General features: G+C 35.6%; 1 protein-coding gene across 1 annotated transcript in view; it reads left to right on the top strand.

Annotated features, from left to right (window-relative positions):
• LOC105445738 (plastin-3) overlaps positions 1-8,775 on the top strand; it is a 38,521-nt gene extending 29,746 nt beyond the window's left edge. Inside the window, exons 13-15 of the mRNA XM_030992855.1 lie at positions 807-916; positions 1,682-1,837; positions 3,833-8,775. Coding sequence (XP_030848715.1) covers positions 807-916; positions 1,682-1,837; positions 3,833-4,000 — 434 coding nt within the window. The 3' untranslated portion in view covers positions 4,001-8,775. The remainder of the gene's footprint in view (positions 1-806; positions 917-1,681; positions 1,838-3,832) is intronic.
• The last annotated feature ends 5,867 nt before the right edge of the window (positions 8,776-14,642 follow it).

The following is a 14,642-nucleotide window of genomic DNA, read 5'->3' as shown; positions in this document are numbered from 1 at the left end:
TCTTTGTAGGATGCGACTTGCTTGATAGCCATTCCTCCATGGGAGTCGCCATCTTGATTGATATACTAGAGAAGCCAATGATATTTTCGCTAATAAAGGGCTCAAAGACAATTTTTCGCAAGTCTTTTAATTTGTATAAATCCACAACCACCATCAATTATATACTGTATATTATAACATATATTTTCAATAATCATCACTCTACTTCCATGGATTATGAACTCATTACTGAGTATCACAATCATAGTATTATAAGAACAATATCAAGAGAAGCGATTGAAAATAATCTATGAAGGTGTTCTATAACTTTCGGTGTTGCCTCAAACTGCGCTGCATGACCCGATGACAGCTCGTGCTGTAGTGTATGGACGCCATGTGTGGGACAGGCAACATGGCTTACTTTAGTGATTTCGAAATGCATCATTTCTTGGCTGTTTTTGAAATTTGTGATCAATGAGTGAAAAGCGAAAATAAAATTTGTGCAACAAAAAATTAAAATACCAGTGATTATTACTGCTTAGGCATTAGGCCCTAGAAAAAAACCCATTTTTTTCTATTCTTTTTTTTTTCTCCCTCTTTGGGCGATATTTCTCAGTTTTGAATGCTTTAATATTTTTTTCCTATAAAAAAACCTTAAAAAAATAAAATAAAAACTTGCTGACCGTACATTTCAAGATTTTAGGGCGATCGCAAAGGGCAATAAAACATCTTCTTTGTTGAGGCCTGAGTGATGACTTGCATAGGATGCATGTTGTGTTGTATAGTAGCATTGTTTGATTTTGTTTTTTTCTTTTTCTTATGTGCAGCTATTGTCTGGCAGCTGCTCAGAGCTTACACCTTGGGCATCCTACAGAAGATCAATGACTCAGACAAACCTCTGACGGACCCTCAAATTGTGGAATGGGCCAATAACAAGGTACTACTACTACTACTACTCCTAAAGAACTTAATTTAATTTAATTAAGTTACATTAATCTTGATCTAAGGAGACACGAACGAACAAACAAACTACTACTACTACCATTATACTACTACTACTACTTCTGCTACTTCTACTGCTACTACTACTACTACTACTACTACTACAACCATTTATACTACTAATACTACTACTACTTCTACTACTACGAACATTTATACTACTAATACTACTACTACTTCTACTACGACCATTACTATACAACTAATACTACTACTACTACTACAACCATTTATACTACTAATACTACTACTACTTCTACTACTACGAACATTTATACTACTTACACTACTACTACTTCTACTACGACTATTATTATACTACTAATACTACTACTACTTCTAATACAACCATTACTATACAACTAATACTACTACTACTACTACAACCATTTACTATAATACTACTACTACTACTACTACTTCTACTACTACTACTACTACTACTACTACTACTACTATTACTACTACTGCTACTACTTCTGCTACTGGTACTGCTGCTACTACTACTACTACTACAACTACTACTACTGTAACTGCTTCTACTACTACTACTACAACTGATCCTGCTATTACTACTAATAATTCGACAACGACCATTACTATACTACTAACACTATTAATACTTCTTCTACTACAATGTGCCTTTACACATATCTTTAATATCCATGCTATGGGCTTTTTTTCTTTTCTTTTTCTTCAGCTTGAAGAGGCGGGCAAGAAGTCCAAGATCTCACATTTTAAAGATCCATCCATCTCTGACTCCAAGGTGATCCTTGACCTCATGGATGCCATCAAGCCTAACTGTGTGAACTTTGACCTCTACATTGACCCCAGAGAGGACCCCAGCACTTCAGAGGTGAGAATTAAGGAGAGGTGCCAAGCAGGCTGCAGTAATGCATGTGCTAGGGAGCGTTTCACAAAGACTAAGACCTTAACTTTAAGTTGGACTTACATGTAGCTATGGCAGGCCGTTCATGCCACCGTTTGCTCCCACCATTATGATCTTCAGATAATATTTTTTCCTTCAAAAAATAATGAATTATCCAAAGATGTGAGTTCTGTATACTTGTGACCATCATTTGTACTTCCATTGAGAGATCAATGCCAGTAAATGGTGAGAGTAAACAATGGCATGAACGGCCTGTCATAGTTAAGTCTAACTGAGATTCGATTATAGTCTTGGTGAAACACTCACCTGTCCTGATACATTTATTGACAAAGCTCACACCCGGTAGGATGCGAAAGCTACTGTGCTTAGATTAGCTAGTGTGCGCTTGTAAAAATGACGCCTGGCTGGAATGCTCCCCAGGGAGTGGAGAATGTGCATATATTGTGTGCGGGTAAGCCTGAATCCGATGACCGGGGTAGTAATATATATATCTGTAAAGCACTTTGATAGGGCCTTCCTGAAAAGCGCCATATAAGAAATAGTTATTAATGTGTGTGCCGACTGTATGGAAGGCCATGCAGCAGCACTGAAGGGTTAAAGAGAAGGTTGAGTTCTGGGAAGAGGTGAAAAATAATTTGTGAGCATTACTCATTCTTATTATGCAAGTGTGGAAGAACATCAGATAAGACATGTTCCCTGAAAAGCATGGCTCTTAAAATGCCTTCATATTCTAAATATGCATGTAACATCGTAAAAATCGGGGGGCCGGCTTTTTACGCCACGTGTTAGTGTAGTCCCATATACATCTTTCGGTGTACAGTGTTTGTAACTTTACCAAGACTTGGCCAAATTTCTTATCATTTTGATGATTCCAGAACCTTGCAATACACACAAATTCTTATATGCTAGATGATCAACCATTTCGGGTCGGTTCCACACCGTTTCTTTCACAATGCAATCGCATGACCAGAACTCAACTTCATCTTTAAAGGAAGTGGGTTGTCAGTTTCCATGTGCAGAAGGTCATAATATTCTGACACCAGGCTTTGTGAAAATACCATTAATGGATGCACAAGTCTGTGGACTGCAAATCCTTTGGCCAATCAAGAAATACCACATCGCCCCTTGGAGAGACCTTGTGTGATTCAAATTTTAGATGATTACTTTAACATATGGGGAAAAACAGATGATTATATAAAGCCTGTTGGTGATAAAACTCAAGGCTAATCCTGTCTTATGTGTTTTTAAATCGTGTCATCAATGTTAAAGGTATTTAAATACAAAGTTTTGGTATGGGGTCATGAATTTGGTTCAAATAAACATATTGGAAGCATATGCGATCCTACAATATTCAGTGATCGTTGTCGCGGTTGGAATCGAGTCTAAAGTTATGAAATTGTAAATAATAAACTCTTTATGTTGTGTAGCTCCCTCTCAAGGACAAGATATTAATTAAGCTATAAAACAATATTTGTTGACTAAAATCGATCGTTTATCTATTCCTGTTTGAAAATCATATATCATAACTACATATTCTGAGATTTTCATGGTCGCAGCTACCATTGTACGGCCGTATGTGCTATTTGAAATTTATCCAAATTTACCAGGAGCACCGGTAAATTTTTATATTCAATTTTTCTCAAAAGCAGAAGTGTTTTAGGGGTTGAATTATCTAGTGCTTATAATACATCCACAGGGGCATCCAATTGTATCAAAATTGTAAAGAATCACTAACCACCCAATTTTCAAAATTTCCCAAAATTTTGTATTATCTTTAACAATGGACTGCTAATGAATAAAGAGTTACACATAGTTCATGTCCTTTTACTCGGTCCCATCCGCTTGTTTTTACATATTTTATGTTGTTTTGCTTTAATATCCCCATGTAATCAGTTTCATGTATTTTCTGTTGTTTTACCTACTCCCATCTACTCATTTTCATGTTTGTTTTTGTCAACACAGGAAACGAAGCTGAAGAATGCTCAGTACGCCATCACCATCGCTCGCAAGAGTGGCGCCATGGTCTATGCCCTCCCAGAGGACATCGTCGAGGTCAACCCCAAGATGGTCATGACCATCTTCGCCTGCATCATGGCGCTTGACCAGGTCTTATTAGCTCAGAACTCTTGAAAGGTCACGACCCTGATCCTAACCCCGACCGAAACCCCGACCTTGCACATATCTCGCGCCAATATAAAATGTCATTTTTCATTGTATAGTAGTAAGCTGATGATGTGAATGACAGTATGATTTTTTGTAAATTTCATTTTTTGTGAGTATATTTCTGGATGATTTTCATAAAGAAGTATTTAGGTCTGTACTTTGTGTAAACATTGCTTTTGGTGATTTTTGATGTTGTTAGCAATGTAAAATATACCGTGTTGTCTTAATTTTTGATTATTTGTAGGCGAAAAGAAAAAGATATCCTGTTTTTCGACCCATGTCATATATTGTTTCCAATTTTTTGAAGATATATTTTGTTTAATGACTACTGCAACTACATATACATGTATAAGTATAGTCTTTGGAGATTTATGTTGATTTACAGATGGATAATCTCTTTCGATATCATACCGTGGTTGTATTTTTTTCTCGTTTTATTTCATTGATCATGAAAAAAAGAACGAGTACCTAACGAAAGAAATGTCCATTGTGGCTCACCGTCCAGTATACTGAAGGTTCTAACTTGTGCCTTAACGCAAGAGAGGTAGATATAGTCCATTGGATAAATCACTGGACTGTGGATCACAAGGTACAGGGTTCAAGTCCTGCCACGGCACTAATGTCCTTTGGCCAGGCATTGATCTGCATTTGCCACTCTCCACCCAGGTGTTAAATGGGTACCCAGTAGGATAAGAACATAAATGTGGTTTGATTGGCATGTGTGCGCTTGTAAAATGGCACCTATTGGGAATACACCCCAGGGAGCAGAGCAATTATAATATATAATAATTACAATGTAAATCGCTTTATATTGAGAGCTATACGAATGTGACTACGGTATTATTATTCACTATATTTAAGATCCTTGTGCTGACGTTCATATGAGGCTATGTTTAAAGAGACTGACAGCGAGACCAATGAATTATCGACTTTAAATATATATCGATTCGTAGTGAAGTATGAGTTATGATAAATGCCCTTTTTAACACTTAACCAGCTTTGATCCAATCATGGAAAGAACAGTTGTCTGCCACATTAGACGTTTGCCACACACACGCAGTGTAATAGATATCATATCCTCTAAACATTGTGGCAGTCACTTGGCTTCTTCCAATAGCGAAAAAATAGTTAAGAGGAAAAATAGAACATAGAACCTATGCAGAATTCAATGATATTTGTATATTCCTTGCTTTTGAGGGTAGAAAATGAGCGGTTCATATAAAATGCAAGTATGTTAGCATTGTAATTTTAGATTAATACTTGATTTACATTTTTTAATTTGGATTAGATCAATCATTGGTGCCGGTTAATGCTATTATTGCACTACACAATCTCAGCTCTCATTTATATTTGAACTAAACATAGGAATACATAATTCATCAGTATATTTTACAAATCAATTGGTACATGTTTATATACTAAAGTAAGAAGTGTTCATGAACCTTTGTAGGAAAAAAAAATAGATTCACAAAATACGGTTCTTGTAATATGCTTCAATTTTCACCTGTCTGTAAGAGTTCAAACATGTTATAATCTAGCAACAAATAGCATAGGAACAAAAACAAAGTGGAAACAAAAGCCTCAACAAATCATAAGGTATGAACAAACAGGGCTTAAAATAGAACAATATTTATCAAATCCCATAAACTAGTCGGTTTTAATCGAAAGACTTGTGAATCAAGATTTATTTCCATTCAATTTTTAAAAAATCTTTGAATGTGTCGTTTATTCACCAAAATACTATGTACCGGTACCTTTTTTTTTAAGGCCAGTATTAATACATAACATGCAAATGAAACGATCATCCAAAGAAATATAAGTGTATACATGTATATCATCAGGATTTTTTTATAGAAACAAATCAAACAAGCAAGGCATCCCGTGCCATGTCCGTTCTTCCATAAATCGCAAGTACCCGTATGAAGATATATGAGTGGATTTCCATGATGTATTGAGTAAAGAGATGTGCATATATGAACATGTATAGCTAAACCCAAATCTTTCATATGAAGGTGTTCCGGGCCACGTTGCATAAAACTTACCATTGATGGTAATATTGCCATCAATTGAAGTAACCATGGTAACGGCTCAACAGCCAATCAAAATCAAGGTTTCCATTGTAGTTACCATTGATGGCAAAGTTACCATCAATGGTAAGTTTTGTGCAACGGGTCCAGGTGTTGTAATCAAACATTCCTTTGTATTAGAAGCCTTTTCTGTGATCCATCACGAAATGACTTATGATGTCTTATCTTAATGCTCAAAAAGTGTTATTAAATATTATCTCACGTTGTACACACAACTATCCCATTCTCCATGTGCATATGATGTGTATATGCTCGGCTTAACCCAAATCTTTCATATGAAGGTGTTCTTGTGTAAGTTGTAATCAAACATTCCTTTATATCAAAAACCGTTTTCTGTGTTTCGTCCCAAAAGTGACTTATGATGTCTTATCTAAATGCTAAAAAAGTGTGTTTAAATAAATTCTCACACTGTACACACAACTATCCAATTCTCCATCGTTTAAATACTTATTAAAAAAATAGTATACTTTTCGCTTCTTTCTTCTTTTAGTTGTAAATCTGTATTATCATTTCAAATGATTGTGTTGTATATTTCTTTCTATTTTTTGTTCTTTCGTGCCTGCAGGGTTGTAGCGATAAGGTAACATGTACAAATCTGTTTTTAGAATCTTAGATACCGTGTTTGATTGCATTTGCTCACATTATGACCACAATTTATATATATGAATATGTATTATACATTTGATGTGTCTCTTTAACAATTTGCATGTACAAGTTGTTTTTTCTTAGATGAAGAAAGGGTGACGTATAGTGCCATGTTATACATTTATTACCTCTTACCAGGTGTTGCTTAACAGAATAATATGAATATTTAGTGCATGATAATTTTATAAGATACAATTGCACATGGTAATTTGTGACAAATTGGTGTAGTACTACACCTCAGTTTTCACTGAATGAACATTGTGCCGAGCCTATTTCATTGAACGAAAAATGTTCCATTTATGATCATGATTTAACTCTAGCATTTAATGTTATTTGTGAGGTTTAAATTTCCTCTGATAATGCATCATCATTCCAGTTTTCTATTCCAAAATACTTTCATACCAGATTTTTTTTAAAATGTTACCTTGATTTTCCAATCTTAATTCTTACCTATGCCATGTTTCCCATAGTTTGGCATCATTATCATCATTTCCTTCACCTTTTAAACAAAAAAATTCTTCTTTTTTTTCCCTTTTTTTCTTTTGAATCAAGATATGATTGTGCTTTTGATTACGACCAAAGGGATATGATAAGAAAGAGAGAAAAAAAGATAAAAGTCTTTACTAACAAGGGAATCTTATATAAATCATAGAGCCATTCCAAAGAATGTTATCATTTGTCACGTCCAGAGGCTCAAAGTGATATTATGAGACAATGTAGTCTTTGCTAACTAGAAATTTTACGTACAAGTTCACATAAAGCCATTCCAAAAAATGTATTGTGTCAATATTAAAAAATATTTGTGGTTCTGTAACGTATGAGTTCAGTGGGCATTTCAGCTTAGACAACATTTATCATGTGTAGTTGATCTGATTTGTACATGAGTTCGGATGATTTCTTGATTCAATTTTTTTTTAAATATTACACAGATTTGCGTCCAGATATTGCCTCTCGAACCAGAGCTTTCAAACCAAGAATAAACGTTCATAATACTGTCTTTCTACTTTCATAGGCCTATATTAACCTGTTGACAACTGAATCGTTGAATTCCTATAGGCTTTATATAGGAGCCACCCGGATCCAGGAGTCAATAGGTCAATAATTGTTTGTCTTGTTTCTTCACCTAAACGCTGCACCTTATTTGTGAATCAGTAATGCATCTGTTTTTTTTACCTACATGAATAGTGTTCCCATTTTTCCTGCACTTAAGCACTGCATTTAAACAGGTATTAGTAATATACACTCACTGTTATCTTTTCAAATAATACTGTTTATACAGAGTCCATTCCTGTGCCTATTTTAACGATTATGTGGTGTATATAACCAGTGTTTGTCCTGTGCTATTATGGATTTCATATTATGTAGCTTCACTTTTGGAAAATTCCATATCATAGAAAGAAGTTGGTTTTGAATATTCATTTATTTATCTCTTTTTCTCCATGTATTTTTTTTGAGGATGGAATACAAAAGATAGTTTGCATACCTCTTTTTTTAGTACCAAACAAAAATTGAATTAAATTAGTTGTGGAAATGAATGAACATCTCATATTTGTCGCTGTGTTTGAAGTGGGATTGGTTAAAAAAGAGCATTATGTTTCACGCATATTTGCATGCATTATACGAAGAGCACGTTGTTGGTTTTGTAGAAAGACACTATAGATTATCACCTAAGATCATGTATTTCATATGTAGTCATGAATATTCAATATAGTCATGAATATGCATCTCTGTGTTTGGTAGTGTTAATATTCATCAAAAGGTAACTTTTGCACGAAGAAATATGTAATTGAAAATCATGATTAACGTAAAATTATATTATATAGCTTTAAGTATGTGTGTTTTGTAGGTTGACAATTCACCAAAAATTGTGTTATCTTGGTATTAAAAGGCATTCCAAATGTTGCAAAATATATGGGAATGGAAGGGACAGAATGATTTAATACAATGTGAGGTAAATGGCTTATTTTTGGTAATACTTAGTTTCACAAATAAATATTGGTTTCAAAGGAACAACTCTTGTCTGCGTCTTGTGTACCGTCTTAGTCTCAAAGGAAAAGAAAGATGATCGAGAGCTAGGAAGAGAAAAAACGGGAGCAACAAGAGAATGTTAAAGGTAAAGACCAGTTATGGTCATGCGATTGCATTGTGAAAGAAACGTTGTGGAATCGATCAGAAAAGGTTGATCATCTAGCATCTAGCATCTGCAAGGTTCTGGAATCATCAAAATGATAAGAAATTTGGCCCATTCTTCGTAAAGTTACAAGCACTATACACAGAAAGATGTATATGGGACTACCCTATATCTCTCACAGACCATGAGAGAAACAAATTTACCAAATATATGAATAAGTAGGCGGTTTCCCGGCAAATTTGTTATCATCATGTATTAGTCAAAACATATTCTTTCACATGATTGGTAATGTGAGCTTCCATTTCATTTTTTGAAATTGGGGCGTTTCCAATACTGGTCTTACCTTTAAGGGAAGAGAAGGTTAGAAAAGTAGAGGATGGAGGGGAAAAAGGAGGAGGGCATATTGACCCCATGCAAAATATGTTCAAGCACATTTCGTTTTCATACGATCGAACAACAACAAATTGAGGTTTAATTAAAAAGCTCACCTCAAAACAATCTAGATTTAGTGAAAACAAAAGTCTTTGTGACAGTACCGGTAATTAACATTTCCATAAATCATTTAATACAGAAATTTAAAATGAACTCAAAGATATTTAGACCAGTGTGTGTGTGTGGGGGGGGGGGGGGTGGGGGTTTAACCCCCAAAACATCCCACCCCCTGCGTGTGTGCATGTGTGTGTGTGTGTTTAATGTATGGATGGGCGATTAGCCATAGACGGATGTTGGCGGGTTAATAAAGACAACTATGAAACGAAATCAAAAAACAAAAATGCGATATTGGAATCGGTGATATTATAGGCATAGTATTCTTATCAGCTTGCGCTTTAAAATGTCAAAAATCTATCAGTGTATCTTTTCTATTTTCATTAAAACTTTAACCAAAGAAAGCGTTGATACTCGTGTTTTCAAGATCGAATTAAGTTAGACCTAACGAGAGATTGAAGATTTAAATAGTCTTCTGCCATGAAAATTAAGAAGAAGAAAAAATCATTGCAAGTGATTTTTTTTGTTTTAAACCGTGCATGAAGAGCTTGTTTACATATTGTGAAAGGTAATTTTTGTTTTCCTCTGAAACTTTCTGCGTCACGTTTGCTGTCATTAAAGGTAATACAAAGTTTTGGGAAATTTTGAAAATTGGCTGGATGAAGAATATTTACAATTTTGACATATTTGGATGCCCCTGTGGATGTATTATAAGCACTACAGAAATTAGCCCCTAAAACACTTCTGCTTCCGAGAAAAATTGAATGTCAAAATTTACCGGTGCTCCCGGTAAATTTCGATAATTTTCAAATAGCGCCTGGCCTACGACCATGAACATCTCAGAATATGTAATTGGGATATATCATTTTCCAACGGGAATAGCCAATCGGTCAATTTTAGTCAAGAAATATTGTTTTATAGCTAAATTAATATCTTGACCTTGAGAGGGAGCTATATACAACGAAAACAGTTTATTATTTACAATTTCACCACTTAAGACTCGATTTCAACCGCGACAACGATCACTCAATATTGTAGGATCGCATATGCTTTCAATATGTTCATTTGAACCAAATAATGACCCCAAACCAAAACGTTGTAACACCTTTAAAGGAAAATGAACCCCCCCCCCCCAAAAAAAAAAAAAAAAAAAAAAAAATCATCTGAGAGTCGAAGGAATCTCGTAAGCCGGTTGAAAGTATTTTGAATTTACTCCTATTGGATTTCTTGGCAAGGAAAACAGTCTCTTAAAAGTTTCCTTGTTAACCCTTCTTCCATGCTAGTCGCAAGTTCGTTCAAAATTGTGGTGACAGAGCAGTACACCTTTGAGGTACCCACTGACCAGGGCCCCGTTGCTTACAACTTACCATTTGTAACTACGGGGGTAACTACCATCAGGCGCGTACGCAGGGGGGGGGGGGGGTGTTTGAGGGGTTAAACCCCCCCCCCCTTTGGTATTTTTATGTGTGTAAACCCCCCTAAAAAATCCCTAAACCCCCCCCCCCCGCCCCCCTTTGTTTGTTTTGTTTTTGTTTTTTTTAATTATTTAAAAAAAAATAAAAAAAAATCACCCCCATGGCTGACCTAAGAAAGGTGACCTTACCCCCCCCCCCCCAACGGAGCAAAATGTCAATTTTTCAAATTTTGAGACAAAAAAAAAAAAAAAAAGTGTCCTCTTACCTCTTCCAATGTTTCCACTGACAAAAGCTCAACAGGGGTGGGACGAGCATCTACGTCTTGTCATGGCAACAGGCGCGGATCCAGGATTTCTTAGGGGAGGAGGCCCAACTTTTTTTTTTTTTGCTCCCGAAAATTTGAAAATCGCGCCGGCCGAAAAGTCGCTCAGTGGGGGGGGGGGGGGGGGGGGTAGTGAGCACATTTTTTTTTTTTTGATCCTCAAAAAAAAATTCAATTTGCACCCCCCCCCCCCCCCCTTGAGCGCCAGGGGGGGGGGGGGCCCAACCCCCAAAAAAGGTAAAAATCACGTGATTTTACATGATTTTTTTCTCAAGGGGGGGGGGCCGGAAACTCTGTCTCTGATACTGGCATACTACATCATAATCTTCAGGATCAATCTCATGAACTGAATAAGAGTAACATTAAACAGTTGGAAGGTGGTTCAGTACCTCCGTTTAGAAACAGGGGCTTAAAATGTGCCCATTTGAATATTCATAGCTTAGTTGCTAAGATTGACGAACTTAGATTACTTCTGAGAAATGCATCATTTGATGTTATTGGTTTAAATGAAACATTTTGCGACTCCATGATTGATGATTCTGAATTGTATATAGATGATTATATTTTATTACGTAGAGACCGTACGAGACATGGTGGTGGTGTGGCTGTATATATATCCAAGAGGTTCAATTATAAAAGAAGGGATGATTTGATTTCATCTACTTTAGAATGCCTTTGGTTTGAATTGCATTATCCAAATAAGTCTCCCATCCTGGTTGGAGAGTTTTACAGACCTCCAAATTCTCACGTTGATTTCTTTGAAGAATTAGACGAAAATTTGGACTCTGCTCTCTCGGAAGATATGAGCTGTATTATTTTAGGTGATTTCAATTGTGATTGTATGCCACACCAACTTGATCTGAATGCTGAAAAGTTAATGTTTTATACAAATATGTACGGGCTGAGTCAGCTAATTGATACTGCCACAAGAGTTACAAATACCTCTTCTACTTTAATTGATTTGATATTTGTATCAGACAAGGAACTTTACAATGAATGGGGAATATTTGAAACTAGCATAAGTGATCATTATTTGGTGTATACGGTTCGCGATTTTAGTGCAAAGATCCATAACAAATATGAATACGCAGAATTTCGCTCGTTTAAAAATCTTGACGAGGAGAAATTTTACAATGAATTGAGAAGTACTCCTTGGCAGGTCATAAAAGATATAGATAATGTCGATGTTGCGTGGGATATGTGGTTGACTCTATTCAATAATATAATCAACAAGCACATACCAGCATGTAAAAAGCGGATAAGAAAAAAGGCATGTCCATGGATATCTGACGAGATTGTTAAGCTTATGACGGAACGTGATAAAGTTCTCAAAGCTGCTAAAGCTAACAAAAGTGATGATCTTTGGGACACCTACAAATATCTAAAGAATACAGTTATTCATCTCATGAGGAAAAGAAAAAGAGAATATAATGCAGACCAGATCTCGCAAAATCATAACAATAGTAAGCAAATGTGGAGATGTTTGAGAAACCTGGTGCCTAAGTCATTACCTATATCTCCCAATAGCATAAATGTTGATGGTGCTAATGTGTCAGACAATGCAAATATTGCTGAAGCTTTTAATGACTTTTTCATTTCTAATGCTACTAAGATTACAAAGGACCTGCGAAGGAATAAGTCTCAACTGAGAGTAGACGAGGACAATAATATTGGTCCAACTCATTCGCAATTTAATTTGAATTTGATTACTGAGGATTTTGTATTGAAACAGATTGATAATCTGAGTATAGATAAAGCAACTGGTGAAGATCACATCAGCTGTAAACTTTTAAAGATGACGAAGAATGTTATCGCAGAGTCTCTTTGTGATATCATTAACAAATCCCTGTCTACAGGAGTTGTTCCACGTGAATGGAAAAAGGCTCGGGTTGTACCAATATTCAAATCTGGAGATAATTCTTCTTTGAATAATTACCGCCCCATTTCAATATTACCTATCGTGAGTAAAATTATAGAAAGGGCCGTCCACCAACAACTCAGTGAATTCTTGGACGTGAATCAATTATTACACCCTAATCAGTCTGGCTTTAGACCTAAACATTCAACAGCTACTGCCCTTGCAAAACTTGTAAATCAATGGTCGTTGAATATTGATAACAAAAAAATGTCTGGAGTTGCCTTCATAGATCTTCGTAAGGCTTTTGATACTGTTGACCATGAGCTACTTCTACATAAACTAGCTTGTATAGGTTGTAGTAATAGGACTATTTATTGGTTCAAATCATATTTAGGGGATCGACAACAAGTGACCCAATTCAAAGCAGCCAAGTCGCATCCATCACCCATCAAATTAGGTGTGCCACAAGGTTCAATTCTTGGTCCCCTTTTATTTTCAATATATGTTAATAGTCTACCTGAATGTACTCCTGAAGGTATCATAGATATGTATGCTGACGATACGACACTTACCGTCAGTGCAAATGATGCAACTGTTGTGGAAGAAAAATTAACTGTTGCGTTAAACAGAGTCATGGCATGGATTAAGGAAAATCGTCTTGTTCTTAACACTGAAAAAACTTGTGTCATGTTAATAGGCTCTCCTGCTAATCTCAAGAAAATTGAATCTTTTACCATTTCATTAAACGGCAATTTGATCAAAAGAGTTCAATTCACCAAATGCTTAGGACTTTTGATAGATGAAGAATTGAAATGGTCTAAACAAATCGAAAACGTAAGTAAACTTACCCAGAAAAACATTAGCATGATAAAGAGAGCAAAAAGTTTTTTGCCTCAAAAATCCTTAAAGTTACTTTATAACAGTCTAGTGTTGCCACGATTAGATTACTGCTCTGTTGTATGGTCGAACCGATTTCATTCTCATACAACTAAGCTGCAAAAAATTCAAAAGAGGGCCGCAAGAATAATATTGAACAAGACATATGACACACCGTCGGCTGATTTGTTCACAAGTCTTAAATGGATGACACTAGACAAGCGGTTTGAGTTAAGTCGAGTTATGATGATATATAAATGCGTTCATAACTTAGCACCTTCTTACCTTCAGGTAGGCTTAATCAATCCTAATGATGTACATGAGCATCATACAAGGCAAATATACAGTGGATGTTTACGTGTGCCTAGATTTCACACTGATTGTTATAAGTGTAGCCCAATTGTTTCTTCCATATTTGAATGGAATAAGCTAGATAATTCATTGAGAACGGCTTCCTCTGTCAATTCATTTAAGAGATTGTTTAAACAAAGTTGTAATTTGTGAATGGCTCAGCCGTACATACACTACGTGCATGTTCTGTAATATTTACATGACTTATTCACATAATTGCGACTTAATTAATATTTTCCTATTGACATTACTGTTTACTAGGTTAATGATTATATTTATTTTGCAAACTAGTATTATTTTTGTAACTGTTCTGTATAAATGTTATAAACGATGTAAATATGTTCATTCAGGGCCCCATGGAAGACCACTACTTGTTGGTGAATGGGCTACCCTGTCAAAATATTAGAAATAAATAAATAAATAAATGGTAACAGGGCT

This window comes from Strongylocentrotus purpuratus, unplaced genomic scaffold (genome assembly GCF_000002235.5).
Source record: "Strongylocentrotus purpuratus isolate Spur 01 unplaced genomic scaffold, Spur_5.0 spur5_scaffold_20, whole genome shotgun sequence".
Classification (NCBI taxonomy): domain Eukaryota; kingdom Metazoa; phylum Echinodermata; class Echinoidea; order Camarodonta; family Strongylocentrotidae; genus Strongylocentrotus; species Strongylocentrotus purpuratus.
The sequence above is the reverse complement of the archived record's forward strand: the minus strand, read 5'-3'. Positions and strand labels throughout refer to the sequence as shown.